Below are 17,498 nucleotides of genomic sequence, written 5' to 3'. Positions count from 1 at the left end.
AAAATTGATGAGACAAACACGTATTATTATTATTATTATTATTATTATTATTATTATTATTATTATTATTATTATTATTATTATTATTATTATTATTATCAGTTATTTGTCTGCCAGCCATCGAGTCAACGAGTGAAGCGGGTGCTATGCGCCCCCAGGTCAGTGGGGGGCAGTGTGGGACCGTGTCGTGGCGTTAGCGGCTCTAATAGGCTAATAGGCAGTGGAGGTACGATCTCGCCGTCATTGTTGGAACCGCGGGGTATGTCACGTCTCCGCCTACCATTCACACCTTTCTACAGGTTGGTCACAACTCTTTATCTCGTGAGAGTATTTTATATCGGGGTAAGAAATGCCGCGTAGTGGCCACGTACTTCGGGAGGTGGGGGGGCTAATGCTAAAAGCTTGCCCATTCAAATAGCAAACATTGAGGTGACAGTCATGTAGTAGCGCTAACAGGCTAGCGCGCTAACAGGCTAGCGGCCGCCATGTCTCTAGCTTTAGACCTCGTGTGGATTGTGAAATGCATGGTCACACGCGCGCGCGCACACGAATACACACTTCAATGATTGATCTTTGTTCTTTGTGTCGATCGTTATCTCCGATGTATATTAATAAACCAGAGTTACGCATACATAAAGAAGAAGCATTGACTGTAAGATGGAGTTGATTGAGGACGAGTTGTAACATTGTCAAGCAAAAGGGAAAATGTGTTTTTGCATCACCGTATCAGATGGAAATTGTTCCTATGTTTATGCCCGATTGTGTTTTCACGTGGCGCCACCAAAACAGGAAGTCGTCATCTCGGAGATACTCGCAACGCAACTAGACCGTGTCTGTAGTAACACAACCAGATTATTGTCTCACGAAGTTGTTCACCATTGCCGTGTTTTTGGCTGCAATAACCGGTCAGACGTGAAATACTATGGACCACCAGAAGTCTTCATCACTCAGGGAGAGGGGTGCAAAACACTGTCAAAGAACGGAGAGGCTGTGGCTGGCACACGTGACCGTTAACAAGTTCAACATAACTGGAACAGTGATTGTCTGTCAGTGGAGATGTTCCCTTCACTTCCATCTGTAACTCCTGATCAAGAACCTTGATGAGCTTTGGCTGATTGGTAACGATAGCGAGTCGTTCTAATCTGGTGTGTTGGATTGGAGAAAGCTCTGAAACCTGCAGGACAGGAGACCTGCAGAAGCAGGGTTGCTGAGCACTGAGTCAGAGCTGGGCTGAGACTGTGTCCCTCACCCAGTCACACACAGTCTGGGTAGAGGCATCCAAACCTTCACAACACTGAAGGTCTTCAGCTGTGTCTGGGCTGCAAGAAGAGAGGAACTAGTTCACTAGATATATTAATATATATTGTTCATTTCCCTGAGGGAGTCATCCCAAAGGGATCAATAAAGTCTCTATCTATCCCTCTATCCATCTGTCCGTCTATCCATCTATCTATCTATCTATCTATCTATCTATCTATCTATCTATCTATCCGTCCATCTATCCATCCATCCATCCTTCTATCCATCCTTCTATCCATCTGTCCATCTATCCATCTATCTATCCCTCTATCCATCTGTCCATCTATCTATCTATCTATCTATCTATCTATCTATCTATCTATCCCTCTATCCATCTGTCCGTCTATCTATCTATCTATCTATCTATCCGTCCATCTATCCTTCTATCCATCCTTCTATCCATCCTTCTATCCATCTGTCCATCTATCCATCTATCTATCCCTCTATCCATCTATCTATCTATGCATCCGTCTATCCATCCATCTGGGTGTGATATTGAAAGTAGAGCTGCTGCCGAGTGATCTTTCCAAGAGGAGGGGTCTAGCTCGTACAGATCTTTATCTCCTATTAACTGCAATATTTCATGATGTCACCGTTGTCCCACTGACCGACTTCTTCTCTGTGTATTGTTGCAGCTTCCACACGTTCCTCTCGCTCTTCCTCTACTTTTGACATTTTAAATTCCACCAACGTGCGTTCAATGTGCTGCTCATGGTGTTTACCTGGGGACGCGGAGATAACCTGGTTAACTGTCATCAGGTCTGTTTTCTCTCATTCCAGTTGTGTTTGTGTCTGTTTATGATTGCACTGTTGAAGCAGTGCTAGCTAGACATGCTAAGTGCCGTGCATTGGGCGCTGTCAAAGTTAGCATCGCCGTTGTGGAGGAGAGTCGACGATGGAGAAGCTGCGGTTTCCTCACAAGGTGAAGGCTTAGAAACTAACGTCACAATTTAACGTCTCACAATGATTTTTTAAAAAAATATATCAAATACATATATATACTGTGTGTGTGTGTGTGTGTATGTATATATATATATGTGTATGTATATACATATTACTTTGACGCCACCATCTGGTTGCCTGCTCCTCCAAGGCCAGGAGGACGTCCGCCACCTGCGGGGGGGCGTGGTCACCCAGCTGTGCCTCGACCACGGCCTGATAGACGATGGTGTCTACTTCAGCGGCGAGCAGGTGCTGGGTGGAGTGCTGCTGAAGGCCGGGGACCTGGTGGACTGCATGGCGGTACGAGACCACGCCCAGGGCGGCTGGAGGGCTCTGAGGGTGAGGGCGTGCAGACAGGAAGTCACATTCACTATACCACACCCTTGGACAGGCGTGGGCAAACATCCGACCTGCTGCGTGTCTCTGTAAATCAACTCTCACACACTCTCTCACTCTCACTCTCTCTCTCTCGCTCACTCACACTCTCACACTCTCTCTCTCCCTCTCTCCCTCTCTCACTCTCCCGCTCTCACACTCTCACACACTCTCTCTCTCTCCCTCTCCCTCACTCTCCCACTCTCTCTCGCTCTCTCTCTCCCTCTCTCACTCTCCCACTCTCACACTCTCCCTCTCTCACTCTCCCGCTCTCACACTCTCACACACTCACTCTCCCTCACTCTCCCACTCTCTCTCGCTCTCTCTCTCCCTCTCTCACTCTCCCACTCTCACACTCTCACACACTCTCTCTCTCTCCCTCTCCCTCACTCTCCCACTCTCTCTCGCTCTCTCTCTCCCTCTCTCACTCTCCCACTCTCACACTCTCCCTCTCTCACTCTCCCGCTCTCACACTCTCACACACTCACTCTCCCTCACTCTCCCACTCTCTCTCGCTCTCTCTCTCCCTCTCTCACTCTCCCGCTCTCACACTCTCACACACTCTCTCTCTCTCTCTCGCTCTCTCGCTCACTCACACTCTCTCACTCTCACACTCTCCCTCTCTCACTCTCCCGCTCTCACACTCTCACACACTCTCTCACTCTCACTCTCTCTCTCCCTCTCCCTCACTCTCCAACTCTCTCTCGCTCTCTCTCTCACTCTCCCACTCTCCCACTCTCACACTCTCCCTCTCTCACTCTCCCGCTCTCACACTCTCACACACTCACTCTCCCTCACTCTCCCACTCTCTCTCGCTCTCTCTCTCCCTCTCTCACTCTCCCGCTCTCACACTCTCACACACTCTCTCTCTCCCTCTCCCTCACTCTCCCACTCTCTCTCTCTCGCTCTCTCTCTCTCCCACTCTCTCTCTCTCTCTCTCTCAGTCCAGTCTTTAGGAACCACAAAGGCAGCCAGACAGTTTGAACGCTCCATGAAGCAGATCTGAGCAGTCGTTGGCAACAGAACAAGCTGCTTGTCATACAGGGCTGTCACAGTGAGCTGAGGCTCCTCCCCTATTGGGGCTTTTTAGTGACGGCTGATGTTGAAAGTTGTGTTGGTTGTGTCACTGACATTTGAGTTGCAGACCTTTGCACACCACTCTTCTCTTCTTGGTCAAGCCGCCCCTGTGACTGCTGCTCATCTGGTCATCTGCTGACCACTGTTGGTCATGCCTTTCACTGTAAAATCCCCAGATCATGTTTCAAAATAAAACACAATTTCTAACGGAGTCTGAAAAAAATATACAAATACAATATTTGATTGTAAAAAAAGTCCTTTGGAGTCGTCTGTCTCAAATTGAAGTGAAGTCTCAATTCCAAGTTAAAGTCGAGTCTGTTGTCAGTGTCAGTCCAGCGAGCCTCAAGTCCGACTGGAGTCAGGTGGTGTCACTGGAGTCTCCCTTCTCTGCGCGTTGACGTGCCACACGTGCAGTACGTAACCCTGCCAAACACTGCGTCCAGGTGGAGAAGAGCGCCGACGCTTGGGACCAGGAAGGAAGCGACCTGTTGGAAGCCGACGGCCTGCAGCTGCGGCCTCTCATCGGCACCGTCACCTCGCTGGATGGGGGCGGCGGCTACATCAACCAGACCACGTACTTCCCTCGCTGCAGCCTGTGGAAAGGTACCGAAGCCTCGCAGGCACGCAGTTCTTTGGTGTCTTGGTTAGTTGACAGCACCAACACAAAGTAAATTAAAGCGGACCTCTTCCACTCATTCTGGGGCCTAGGGTTCGGCCTAGGGTGAGGGTCTGGGATGTCTGGCCTCCAGAGCAGCGACGCACTGAAAGCTTTGTAGATCTTTGTCTGTCGCTGCACCGCTTCCTCGTATTTCCTGCACCATGTGAACACGCTCCGTTTGACTCGACTCCGCCCCCGGCCTCCTCCGTGCACGCCTCCCGCCCAGCCCACTGCGCTGTAATTGGTCCACGCTGTCTGTGATTATTTGACGCTTTGGCATGATCTCTCTCTCTCTCTCTCTCTCTCTCTCTCTCTCCCCCCCCCTCACTCTCTCTCTACCTCTCGCTCTGTCACTCTCACTCACTCTCTCTCCCTCTCTCACTCTCTTTCTCCCCCTTTCTCTCTCTCCCTCTCTCTCTCTCTACCTCTCGCTCTGTCACTCTCTCGCTCTGTCACTCTCTCACTCTCACTCACTCTTCTCTCTCCCTCACTCTCTCTCTCCCTCTCTCACTCTCTCTCTCTCACTCTCTCCCTCTCTCTCACTCTCTCCCTCTCTCACTCTCTCTCTCTCTCTCCCTCACTCTCTCTCTCTCTCTCTCTCACTCTCTCCCTCTCTCTCACTCTCTCCCTCTCTCACTCACTCTTCTCTCTCCCTCACTCTCTCTCTCTCTCTCTCACTCTCTCCCTCTCTCTCACTCTCTCCCTCTCTCACTCTCTTTCTCCCCCTTTCTCTCTCTCCCTCTCTCTCTCTCTACCTCTCGCTCTGTCACTCTCTCGCTCTGTCACTCTCTCACTCTCACTCACTCTTCTCTCTCCCTCACTCTCTCTCTCCCTCTCTCACTCTCACTCACTCTCTCTCCCTCTCTCACTCTCTCTCTCACTCTCTCCCTCTCTCTCACTCTCTCACTCCACCCCCGGCCTCCTCCGTGCACGCCTCCCGCCCAGCCCACTGCGCTGTGATTGGTCCACACTCTTGGTGATTATTTGACGCTTTGGCATGATCTCACTCTCACTCTCTCCCTCTCTTTCTCCCCCTTTCTCTCTCTCCCTCTCTCCCTCTCTCTCTCTCTACCTCTCGCTCTGTCACTCTGTCACTCTCACTCACTCTCTCTCTCTCCCTCTCTCTCACTCTCACTCTCTCTCTCACTCTCACTCTCACTCTCTCCCACACTCTCACTCCACCCCCGGCCTCCTCCGTGCATGCCTCCCGCCCAGCCCACTGCGCTGTGATTGGTCCACACTCTTGGTGATTATTTGACGCTTTGGCATGGTTTGACACTGGTATTCAACATTGTCACAGTATTTAGAGCCTGGAAAAGAATTGATGATTAATGATGATTAATGATAATAATAAACCACTGTGGACTTGGACAATAACGACCAAGTCCATGAAGAGAGCAGAACTTTGTTCAAGGCATCATCGGTCCAGAATTACAATCTCACCCCTTTGTTGTGCGTGTCATTTTCTTTAGGTTACGAGCCAATGAAAGGAGACTGGGTCCAGGCCCAGTATTATATTAACTCCTCCCAGTGGACCACCCAGGCTCAGTCTGTGGCCCCTTTACGCTACTGTCGCCTGGACCAGGTGAAGAAATGTCCCGCCGGGCCCTCGGTTGAAAAGAATCAGAACGTGCTGTTGGATTGTTCAGTGGTACCGACTGGGCCGCGTCCTCTGTCCTCAGGTGCGTGTGAGCAGCATGTTCAACAACAGCGGAGTGGTGGAGGAGAGCGTGTTCTTCAGCCTGGACTCCCTCCTGCTGCCGGCCCACTACCGGCCGTCACCGGGACACGTGGTCAACCTGGTCATGGTGGAGAGCACGCAGTCCCTGTACTCCTGGAGGGCCCTGTGCATGGCGCCCTGGTCTTTAAGGTATCAGTGTCACCTGGTTGATTGACAGCATCCACTCACTGATGTGGCTGGGAACAGTTTGAAGACTGAACGTCTCCTCTGGTGTGTGTCTTCAGTGCCAATGCGTCTGCTAAAAGCCCCCCCGGGGCTCAACCACAGAACATTGTGGAGAATAAAGGAGGCCTGGAAGTGTCGGACTACGGCCAGTTTGGCAGTTTGATGCTGGGGGAGCAGCGGGAGCTCGTGATCTGGATACAGTAAGTGACTGTCATCACTACCCAGTATTTACCATCATCATTATTAGTATTATTATTATTATTATTATTATTATTATTATTATTATTATTATCATTATTAGTATTATTATTATTCTCTTCACCAACGCTTGAATACACTCAGCTGTGTGATTGCTGTCACCCTCACCGCTACCAGGAACAAGGGCTCAGACAGACACACACTCAAGTGCTGTGACTTCGCCGGCTGGGACTCAGAAGAGCAGTTCACCCTGACCGCCACAGGGTTGACGGCACAGCAGCAGCAGCCTCCACCAGAGAAGTGCCCAGGCTCTCCTGAGCAGCAGGTCAGCGGTCCAGACACAGTGGACTCTCCCTCTCTCTCTCTCTCTCTCTCTCTCTCACTCTCTCTCTCTCTCTCTCTCTCACTCTTTGCACACCACTCTTCTCTTCTATTGGCGCAGCAGCAGCCGCAGCCTCCACCAGAGAAGTGCCCAGGCTCTCCTGAGGAGCAGCAGGTCAGCGGTCCAGACACGGTGGGCGGAGCCGATGGGGCTGTGCCAGAGGAGACGGTGGCGGACATCCTGCCAGGAGAGAGGCTCTCGGTTGCCGTGGCGTGTCATGCAAAGTGAGTCACTCTTCCAGCAGAAATGAGTCGTAGCTGCAGACTGAATGACTTGCTTCAGTGCCAGAGAGCCAACGCTTCTGACTTTGAAGGATTTCTATTCTGCATTCAACCGAGGTGAAGTGTCTGCAGTCTGTCTCACTGTGTCGTCCCTAAGCCTTCATTCTAACACAGTGGTGGTGGTGGGGGGGTGGGGGGTTCCTCAGGAACCTGGGAAGCAGCTCTGAGCTACTCTTGCTGCATTTCTCCTCTTTCACCATCGGGAGGCGCCTGGAGGTGACGGTGGGCAGCGAGGAGGAGAAGCTGCTGCAGCCCTCCCAGCCCTACTGTCCTCTGGACGCCTGCCCCCCCCCAGAGGCGACGCCCTGTCACGTGATCACCGTCTCCGCCCCCAGAGACGCACCGAGGTACGGAGGCTGTGAGGAGACGATCGCAGCGTTATAGCAGTGCACTTTGTGACATCACCAGGGGTTTGTTCCTTGAGCTCTGTGTTTTAGCTCATGGAAAAGTAGTGAGCAGATAAGAAGTCAAAGTTTTGTCCTGTCTGGAGTTCACTGAGGAAAAACATTGTTGAAGTTTGCATATACATTGTATAGAAGTTGTTTTCTGTTGAAACAAACTGGAGACTGACGGGCTGCGTTGTGCCTGCAGGCTTTTGAAGCGACGCTTGCCAAACTTCTTGGCCAACTTCCCTCTGCCCCAGGCTCTCAGGGACTGTGTGGAGGCGCAGGGCGACGTGCTGGTGGTGCAGCCCTGCCTGGGAGAGGTACGCATAAAGGGTCATGGGTAAAAGCTGCAAAACAAAAGTGGTGTAATGTGGCTGCGTCTGCCTCCATCTGCCTCCTGTCCGCTCAGGCGCCGGCACCGTCCAACATGCACTCGCGCTTCTCCACCCTCCTGTGGCTGGAGGAGCTGCACGCAGAGAAGGAGATGAAGGAGTTTGCCCTCCACTGCGCCTTCCTTGAGAAAGGAGGCGGACACCTTCACCTGGAGGTTCCCAGCTTGTCGGAAGGCCGACCCAGTCTCATCATAGGTGAGAGGGGTAGGGGGAGTGTAGTGTAGTTAGGGTTGGTTAGTGCTGGAACCTCTCTCGTCCGCACTGATCACCACTGAGCACTGAACGTTCATGTTGTGAGATTTACTTTGCTGCGCTTTGATTTTTATCGTCTGCAGGTGACAAAATATTACTGAAGGCGCCGCAGAACGACGGCGTGGTGGTTGAGTATGTGAGCTACGTGGCCGAGGTAAACTGGCAGGCCGGAGACTGGTGACACATCCACAGGAATGCAAAGTCACTCTGTGTCTGACCTGGCAGATCCACGAGGACAAGGTGAGCCTGAGAGTGAACGCAGAGTTCCTGCGCGGCTACGGAGGCGAGCCGCTCGACGTCGACTTCTGCTACAACAGGTTTGAACACGTTAGCGTGGAAGGATTGTGGTCCTGTGAACCACACACACACCTGTCCTGTAAGCAGTTGGCCACAGATGTAACGAGATGACGATTGGTGCTCATTGTCAGATTGACCATGAGGAGGTGCCATCATGCAGTCCAGCTCACAAAGGATTTCAGGGAGAGTAAGTAGAGGTTTTCAATCATCGATGCTTCCCATGTGCCACATCTGAAGGCAGGAAATCACGTCAGTCTGTTGTGTTTTCATTTGCTAATAAGTTCAACAATCTCACACAGAACGTGGCTCTGCCTGGGCTTTCACACTTGGACTCTGACATCAAGCACACGAAGGCATGAGATCAAATAAGAAACCAGCTGTTGACTTTAAAATTGTGTACAGAAGTTTATTTCTTACCTTCAGGCTTTGCAACATGTCCAGTTTGTCCACTGTGAAGTCTTTTCGTGTTATTAGTGCCTCGTTGCTGAGCTGTAGAGGACACTTTGTTCACTCATGACATGCCACACGCCTCTCGGTGGAAGGTGTATTTGGAAATGAAAAGCTCATGCGTCTTAAGAAGCCTTTCATGCAGACAAAGGCCTGCAGTGCATCACAGATGCCCCTAGGTGGAGCCATTTCTGTCCTATGCTCACTGTGTAGCAGGAAGGGCAGGATCCTCACCAGTACACACTTTGATTGTGGCTTCCTCAAGTCAATCATGTTTGTGGGCAGTTTTGTTTCCTTCTAGAGTGACTCCTCAGCCCTCCCAGTGGGCAGGAACCTGGTTTGAGGAGCCAGACGCAGACGACACAGTCGATGACCATCAGGTAACAATTATCATTAAAAAAAAAGTTTTGTTTTTGTTTGTTTGTTTTTCATTTAAATTGTAGCTGAATTCCAGGCTGCATCCAAGAACCACGGTCAGGTCATCAGCGTCTCTGTTGACACGAGGTCAAAGGCCACACAGACTAAAGGTACATCTGCCAGTCTCTGTGCTCGGCTCTCTCATAGAGCGCTCCAAGTCTTTGATGCTGAATCACCTGCAGGTGGCGCTCTGCCCTCTAAGCCTGTCCCCAGGCCAGGGCACTTCTTCAACCGGGACTTGAACGCCCCTCAGAGGGAGGCGGTGAAGAGGATCCTGGCTGGGGAGGGCCGTCCCAGCCCTTACGTGCTCTTCGGACCCCCGGGCACCGGGAAGACCATCACCCTGATCGAGGCCATACTGCAGGTACCTACGTCTTGTTTCCTGCAAGCTGTTCTCCTGTTCATTTAGCAGCAGTTTAACAGCAGTTTAACAGCAGTTTAGCAGCAGTTTAACAGCAGTTTAACAGCAGTTTAGCAGCAGTTTAGCAGCAGTTTTACCAGCAGTTTAGCAGCAGTTTACCAGCAGTTAGCAGCAGTTTAGCAGCAGTTTAGCAGCAGTTAGTTTCAGAGTTGACCACTGTGGGAGAATGAGAACAATGATCTCCTCCCTGGGACCACGCTGCTGTTGATGGGCTGGTGTTTCCCCCTCCAGGTTTTCCACTTTGTGCCCTACAGTCGCCTGCTTGTGTGCACGCCCTCCAACAGCGCCGCCGACCTCGTCTGCATGCGACTGCATCACAGCGGCTGCCTGGACGCTGCCAGTCTGGCGCGAGTCAACGCCTCCTCCAGGCATGACGGGGTACTGCTGAAGTCCTCCAGCTGCCAGGTGGTCTGTGATGGTTCAAAGGAAAGCCAAGGTCCTGAGTGCTATGTTCTCCTCCTCCTTCCACCTTCAGTCCATACCGGAGGAATTGAAAGTGTACTCAAAGGCAGGGGAAGACATTCGCCAGGCGTCTTTCCACAGGGTGGTTGTGAGCACCTGCTCCAGCGCAGCCATGTTCCACAACATCGGCTTGCAGTAAGACCAGACTGCTGGCCTGCCACAGTCACACACACACACACACACACACCCTGACTTGACTCATCCTTTCCTCCTCCTCCACATCCTCCACCCCCCCCCCCCCTCCCCCAATCCCACCCCCTCAGGGTGGGACACTTCACCCACGTTTTTCTGGATGAAGCCGGCCAAGCGACAGAACCAGAGTCCCTGATCCCCATCAGTCTGATCTCAGAGAGAGACGGACAGGTCGGTACCGAAGCTCTGCTGTCTGGCTGTCTGCCGCCACAGGGCGACTGTGTGTGACTCTCCTTCCTCCCCTTCCTCTCCTCCCTCCCCTTCCCAGATAGTGTTGGCTGGAGACCCGTGTCAGCTGGGCCCAGTGGTCAAGTCCAAGCTGGCCGCTGCCTTTGGCCTGGGCGTGTCTCTGCTGGAGAGGCTGATGGGCAGCCCGCTCTACTCCAGGCACCGCTGGGGCTACAACCCCATGCTGGTCAGTTCCATGCAAACACCAGGTTTAAAAACGAAACAAAAAATCGATCGGAAACAAAAATCTACTGGATCCACAGAGCCGCTTTCAAGAGACCTCTGATGACTGTTGAGGGAACCCTGGGCCTCTGAACCTCTTAACCCGACCCAGTTCCTCTTTGTCCTCAGGGGTAGCAGGAATCTGAAGGTCTTCTAAGTACTTAGTCAATACTGACAATGTTGAATGTTGAATGTTGAACAATATTGTTGATACTGTCGTCGACGGGTTAATCGTGGTTAGGTTACGTGACGTGAGTAAAAAAAAATAAAAAAAAGAACTTGCAGCCAATCAAACTGGAAGCATGTAGTTTTCTACTGTCCAGGTTCTTCCCTGCAGTCTGGTTTCTCTCTCGTGTTGCACGTCGCTTTGATTAAAGCCAATTTGTAGAATCGTAAAATGCACCATCACACTGTTCCGCATGCGCCTGGAATGCTAGGTTACTTTTTTGTTTTTTCAATCTGATCAAACACTTGTGGCACTTTTTGTTTCCGCGATCAGCTTCACTCGTGTGCGTGTCGTAAACGCTGCGAAGCAAAACTGTGCGGATTGGCTTGTGTGTGCGTCGAGCCTGTCGGTGTGTCGCGTGCTGCAGGTGACCAAGCTGCTCTACAACTACCGCTCTCACGAGGCCCTGCTGACGCTGCCCTCCAAGCTCTTCTACAAAGGCGAGCTGTCGTTCCGAGCCCCCAGGGCCGTGGTGGACTCCCTCTGCCGGTGGAAGAAGCTCCCCAAGAAAGGCTTCCCGCTGCTCTTCCACGGAGTCCGAGTAGGTGGCCCGTCTTAGAATACCCAGCAGTGATTTAATATAGAGTAGGTGGCTGATTTTATTTAGCAGAGTAAACTGCATGGTTTGCAGCTGCCCCCCCCCCCTTGTTGACGGCAGGTGTTTCTCTCCGCTCCAGGCCTCTGAGATGAGGGAGGGTAACAACCCGTCCTGGTTCAACACAGCCGAGGCCGTGCAGGTCATGCTGTACTGCTGCCAGCTGGCCAAGAAGCTGCACGAGCCCGTCAGCGCTGCCGACATCGGCGTCATCTCCCCCTACAGGCAGCAGGTGAGACTCTCAGCTTCTCACTTCCCTCAGTCGAGCCCTGTGGTTACTTTATAGTGAGCGGAGTATTGAGTTTGTTGGCACCTCAGCGACCCCTAACCCACCAGTGTCCTTACATGTGAATGTGTCCCCAGTGTGAGAAGATCCGACTGCTGCTGGGCAAGACGGGCCTGTCTGACATCAAGGTGGGCTCCGTGGAGGAGTTCCAGGGCCAGGAGTTCCTGGTCATCATCGTGTCCACAGTAGGTAGAAACACACACACACACACACACACACACACACACAGCCGCTCGTCCCACTGGCTGCCTCCCGTTCCTCCAGTTTGCGTGTTTTGATTGACTTTTATGCGTTGATGCAAGGTCAGAGGTCGGTGGTACAGTAATTTATCCTCCAGTGAGGCCTTTAAAGGACAGTTTTCCATTGTCTTGCTTGGTGTCAGCTCAGTTAGGGCAAGTTTCCACTGGTGAGGGACCATTTTGGTAGCTGCTTCCTTGGGCTTCCAAGCAGGCTGAGCAGGGACCATAGTGGTGACGTAGCACAGAGCACTGATTGGGTAAAAGTTTTGATGAACGGCGAGTCGGAGTCTTTCACAATACAAGAAAAAAATGCCATTTTTAAATGCCCCATGCATGGAGTTTCACGTATTAAAAACTGATGTGCTGATGAAAGTGTACCATGGGCGAACAAAGAGCTGCAGACGTTTTTGTTCTCAGTGGCAGAAGAAAAAGCTCAAGGGGAGCTGGACGGACGGAGCGACACACAATGAAAAAGTCTTGCTGGTTTTGCAGCCGGTGGCCGCACTGCAGCAAAAGTGTCGGTAGAAACAAAAAAGAATAAAAAAAAAATAGAGCTGTCAGTCGATTAAAAAAATTAATCCGATTAATCACATGGTTTTCTATAGTTAACTCACGATTAATCGCAAATTAATCGCTTTTTTTTTTTTTGTCTGCTCTAAATCTGCTGTAAACTGATATTTTTCCATTTTATTTAATAATCATATCAACATGGGAGTAGGCAAATACTTGCTTTCTGCAAATGCAGCATGTTTATTTGTGTTGGAGCAATGACAAGTACTACTAACAAAACAAAAGATGCACAGGTTTGTGTCATTCACTTGTGTGTGTGTGTGTGTGTGTATTTAATCTCTCTCGCACTCTGATACAATGTACTGACAAATATAACATACAAATATGATCGAATTTGTCATTTGGTTTTTATTTTGAAATTAGTTTATTTTGAAAATTCACCGGATTTTCTCTGTGGTTTTTTTTGAGCAACTTCCTGTACTACTGACGAGGATCGCTCGGGCTCGTGCACAAAATAGAGCAGACGGCGAAACGACAACTGCATGGCGCGAGCCGCGCGCCCGTTTGCGTCTGGTGTGAAGCACCACATTGATGAACGTGGGCGCCGAATGGAAGCGCTCGTTTCCACTTACGATGGACCCTTTATCCATGTCAGTCCTTCCTAGTGCTCATCTACGCTCAGTGTCTTTTTCTCTTTTTGTTGCGTTTACAAGCCGGCTGCAAGCGTGTGACTGTGTGCTGTGAGTCAATTCATTTCCCCTTTCCACAATCTACGGAGCGGCCAAAGGTTCAAAAAGCACCGTGTGCGTTAATCGCGCGATAAAGGAAATTGTCGGCGATAAAGCGGCGTAGAGCTGGCACCAACTGAGTAGCGCCAGTGGAGACACGCCCTTCAGTCTGAAGCTGGCAGCCTGTTGACTGGAAATACATGACATTGAAAAACTAAGTTTGTGCCAATGATGTGTGAACAGGACTTTGTTTCAGTTGAGTTCTGTTGGGGTTTTTAACCCAATAGGTGGTGATTGGTTTGAGTACTATTTCAATATACAGTGCTAGCCAGAACATTATAATCTCCTCAACAGGTTGCTGTATTTCTGCAATTCAACTTAAAAGGTGAATGTGACATATTATATAAAGGAATGATATGCACATCAATATATTTCATGTCTTTATTTCTTTGCATTTTGCTGATCAGGTCTTGCAGCTTAAAAAAAAACCCTCAATAATTTCCTGAGTTTGTGGCTTTGTGGTTTTAATGAGCTGAAACTCTTAATGAGCAAAGTTACAACAAGGAACTGCTGGAGAGGTCAGTTTGCGTGGAATGGCTCAATAAAATGTGTTGCTTTCATCTTTGATGTTAATTTGCCAAAATAAAACAACTTGATATTCTAATTTTTCGGGTAGTACTGTATACATATATATACAAGAACTGAGTTTCACAACAGAATAATCGACCATGAATTGTTACATTTTGTCAAAACACCTGAAGGTGAGTTGCCGTGCTAACCATCGGTGAGCCTCCTCAACGTTCCCTCCTCCATAGGTGCGCTCCAACGAGTCAGTAGAGGGCGACAATTCTCACAGTTCGCTCGGCTTCCTGTCCAATCCCAAGCGCTTCAATGTGGCCATCACGCGACCCAAGGCCCTGCTGCTGATGGTGGGCAACCCCCACGTCCTGGCCAGGGTGAGCATCCAGCCGTCGCAGCCGGCTCATCCATCCATCCATCCATCCATCCATCCTTCCATCCATCCCTGACCCTGACCCTGACCCTGGTCTCTGCAGGACCTGTGCTTCAGGGCTCTGCTGCAGTACTGCTTCATCAACGGTGCCTATGTGGGCTGCGACCTGCCCCCCTCCCTGCGGGACGCTGCTGCGTACGTAAAACTCATTTCTTTGTTGTATTTGTTTTTTTGCATAAACGCTGGACAAATAACAGCTGGAGTGGAAGAAAGGAGTGAGAATCCTCGTGCGTCACTTTGCTCTCCAAGGCTGCAGCTTTGAATTGACAGCAGCTGTGGATTTACTGAGCTCCAACTCTCCAACTACTGGCTCAAAATATAAAGCAGTCGCTAAAGTTGGGCTGAGACGCATTGGTGTTGCCGACTCCTGCCGTCTACGTTTACAAGTTGCAGCCAATTAGCATGAAGTGCAGGAACAATCCTGCTGCTGCCTGCTTTGGTTAATAATACACCCTCCACTCTCTCTCTCTCTCTGTCTCTCTCCACTCTCTCCACACTCTCTCTCTCTCTCTCTCTCTGTCTCTCTCCACTCTCTCCACACTCTCTCTCTCTCTCTCTCTCCCTCTCTCTCTCTCTCCACACCCTCTCTCTCTCTCTCTCTCTCTCTCCCTCTCTCTCTCTCTCTCTCTCCCCCTCTGTCTCTCTCCCTCTCTCTCTCTCTCTCTCCCCCTCTGTCTCTCTCCCTCTCTCTCTCTCTCTCTCCCTCCCCCTCCCTCTCTCTCTCTCCCCCTCTCTCTCTCTCTCTCCCCCTGCAGGCTTCCCGAGGAGGGAGCCAAAAGAAAAATGTAGGATTGCCTCTTCCCATCCCAAAGTTTATTTTGTTTGTCTTCTTTTCTTTTGCTTCTGTCACCTTTCAAATGTTTCTACTGTTGGTCTGCCACAGAACTAGAAAAAAAAGAAAAAAAGAAGACTTGTTGTTTGTGTGAATGCGCCTCCACCCGGTGGTTGAAATAAAGGCGGCGCTCCCCTGCGGCGCACGCTTACTTTCCTTTGTCCTGTGATTATTGAGCCGATGGACGAGCGAGCCAAACGCTTTAACCCCCCCCGAGCTGCGCTTTTATGTGGACGAGGCGAAATTAGAGGATGACATTTGAACTCATTCTCATGTCAATTGGTCCTGCGTTAGCATAACGTGTCTGCAGGTTTGCAGGGGAGGGGGGGGGGGGCAGGCTGTCTGCAGGCCTCGGCGTGGCAGCGTCTGCCCAGCAGTCCCGCAGACTGCGTTTGACAATTGACTGCTACTGACACTCTGCACAGGGCTGTCAGTCCCACTGGAGCCCTGTGTGTGTGTGTGTGTGTGTGTGTGTGTGTGTGTGTGTGTGTGTGTGTGTGTGTGTGTGTGTGTGTGTGTGTGTGTGTGTGTGTGTGTGTGTGTGTGTGTGTGTGTGTGTGTGTGTGTCGTTCAGGGACGACGGCTCTTATCTGAGTGCTGCCTCCGTCTTGGGCTTTGAAGCGTCTCACACAACCTTGTTGTTTTTTCCTCTATGATGGCCGTACAGTAGGATTCCATCGATCAGTGCTCATCAACCGCTGGACTCTCAGGACCCTCATTTCTTTTTCCTTTTATAGTCGCTAGCTAAAGTTATTCCTCAGCACTCAAAGTTATTGCACAAAAATAAAAAGCCCACTTTGTATTATGTCTGCTAAATACTTTATTGAATTGTGTCCTGCTGAATAAGCAGGGTGTGTGTGTGTGTGTGTGTGTGTGTGTGTGTGTGTGTGTGTGTGTGTGTGTGTGTGTGTGTGTGTGTGTGTGTGTGTGTGTGTGTGTGTGTTTTATATATAAAAAATGTATGTAAGTGTGTATATATACTGTGTGTGTGTGTGTGTATACCATATACATACATATGTACAGGTTTATTTAATTTTACTTGTGTAGTTATATAAAATTTCTATAATTTTATTTGTATATATGTTTGCCCCAATTCTTTTCAAGTACATATTTGTTGTTGTTGTTTTTTTGTTTTTTAAATAACAGCACTTTGCCATCTTTTCCTGCCACTGCGTCGAGGGTTAGTGTTCGCAAGGTAGAGTTGAGTGTTTCTAATATGACACGAACGCTCATGGATTCACTTTTTTTCATCGTTTTTGTCGTCTTTTAAAATTTCAAGCAGCCACGGACCGTTGGTTCCACTGACCGCCTGCCCAGCGGGCATCAGGAGCTAATAGCTGTTTTGTGTTCTATGCAGCTGAACTTGTATAAATCAGCTCCACCGTGGTGTGGTGGAGGGGTGCAGGGGTGGTGTGGTGGAGGGGTGGAGGGGTGGAGGGGTGGTGTGGTGTGGTGGAGGGGTGGAGGGGTGGTGTTGAGGAGGGGTGGTGTGGTGGAGGGGTGAGGCCTGAGGCCTGTTGGAGAACACACAGCCAAAGTGTGAAGTGGACCAGCAGAGCTGCATCACCGGGCCGTCCGGCCCTGCCAGAAGAAGAACCTGGAAGAACGGTCAATGATTCATTCCATGAGGATCACTGGAGAACGTCGCTCCAAGTTGGTCGCCAGGTAGGATTCACACTGTCAGAAAGATGCATTTAAACTTTTATATTTCTCGACATAACTGGAGAGGTGAGAAAGAGACCTGACTTTTGTCTGCCTACAAGACGAACACCACAAGGAAACCAAAAACACGGTTGTAGCTGAAGGTTCCTTTAAAGTCCAACAGAATTCATTACAACTTAAATTTTTAGATACGTCGTCAAATTTCCAACAAATATATCAACAAATAAACATTTCTGCAAACGGGGGGGTTTTTTCAAGGCAAAGATCATGAAGCCATAACGCAATATGCAAATAAGTCTTTTTGAAATGAGTGTGTGGGTGTGGGTTAGAGCTCCGCTTGGTTCATAAATGTGTGTGTGTTGAACTGTTGAACTGCAAGACAAAAGGATGGATTGGGTTTTGTTCATTTTGATGATCTGAAATAAAATACTCACCATGTGATCTTCCAAAGTAATGAGTCCAATATCAGTAGAGTCCTGCTACAGCGGCCGCACAGCTGCGCGTGAGCTTTGAGTCGGACACTTTGGGAAGTTTCATCTTGTTAAAAGCAGCTCGCTTTCCTCTGAAATCTCTC

At 50.0% G+C, this 17,498-nt stretch overlaps 1 protein-coding gene across 1 annotated transcript; it reads left to right on the top strand.

The window, feature by feature from the left end:
• The first annotated feature begins 249 nt into the window (after positions 1–249).
• On the top strand, positions 250–15,774 carry mov10l1 (Mov10 like RNA helicase 1). Its single transcript, XM_076017094.1, has 28 exons — positions 250–299; positions 2,116–2,221; positions 2,393–2,580; positions 4,137–4,296; positions 5,824–5,936; positions 6,034–6,221; positions 6,317–6,457; positions 6,633–6,787; positions 6,932–7,061; positions 7,265–7,465; positions 7,710–7,824; positions 7,914–8,091; positions 8,232–8,302; positions 8,374–8,465; positions 8,577–8,632; positions 9,178–9,272; positions 9,347–9,419; positions 9,492–9,673; positions 9,962–10,108; positions 10,206–10,327; positions 10,456–10,555; positions 10,653–10,799; positions 11,428–11,601; positions 11,738–11,887; positions 12,019–12,126; positions 14,234–14,374; positions 14,474–14,565; positions 15,186–15,774. The coding sequence occupies exons 2-28, from the start codon at positions 2,131–2,133 to the stop codon at positions 15,217–15,219; spliced, it is 3,444 nt and encodes a 1,147-aa protein (XP_075873209.1). The 5' UTR covers positions 250–299; positions 2,116–2,130; the 3' UTR covers positions 15,220–15,774.
• The last annotated feature ends 1,724 nt before the right edge of the window (positions 15,775–17,498 follow it).

Source organism: Nelusetta ayraudi, unplaced genomic scaffold, assembly GCF_046127955.1.
Source record: "Nelusetta ayraudi isolate G7.1 ecotype Tasmania unplaced genomic scaffold, CSIRO-AGI_Nayr_v1 ptg000258l, whole genome shotgun sequence".
Classification (NCBI taxonomy): Eukaryota; Metazoa; Chordata; class Actinopteri; order Tetraodontiformes; family Monacanthidae; genus Nelusetta; species Nelusetta ayraudi.
This window is presented reverse-complemented; position numbering and strand designations above follow the sequence as displayed.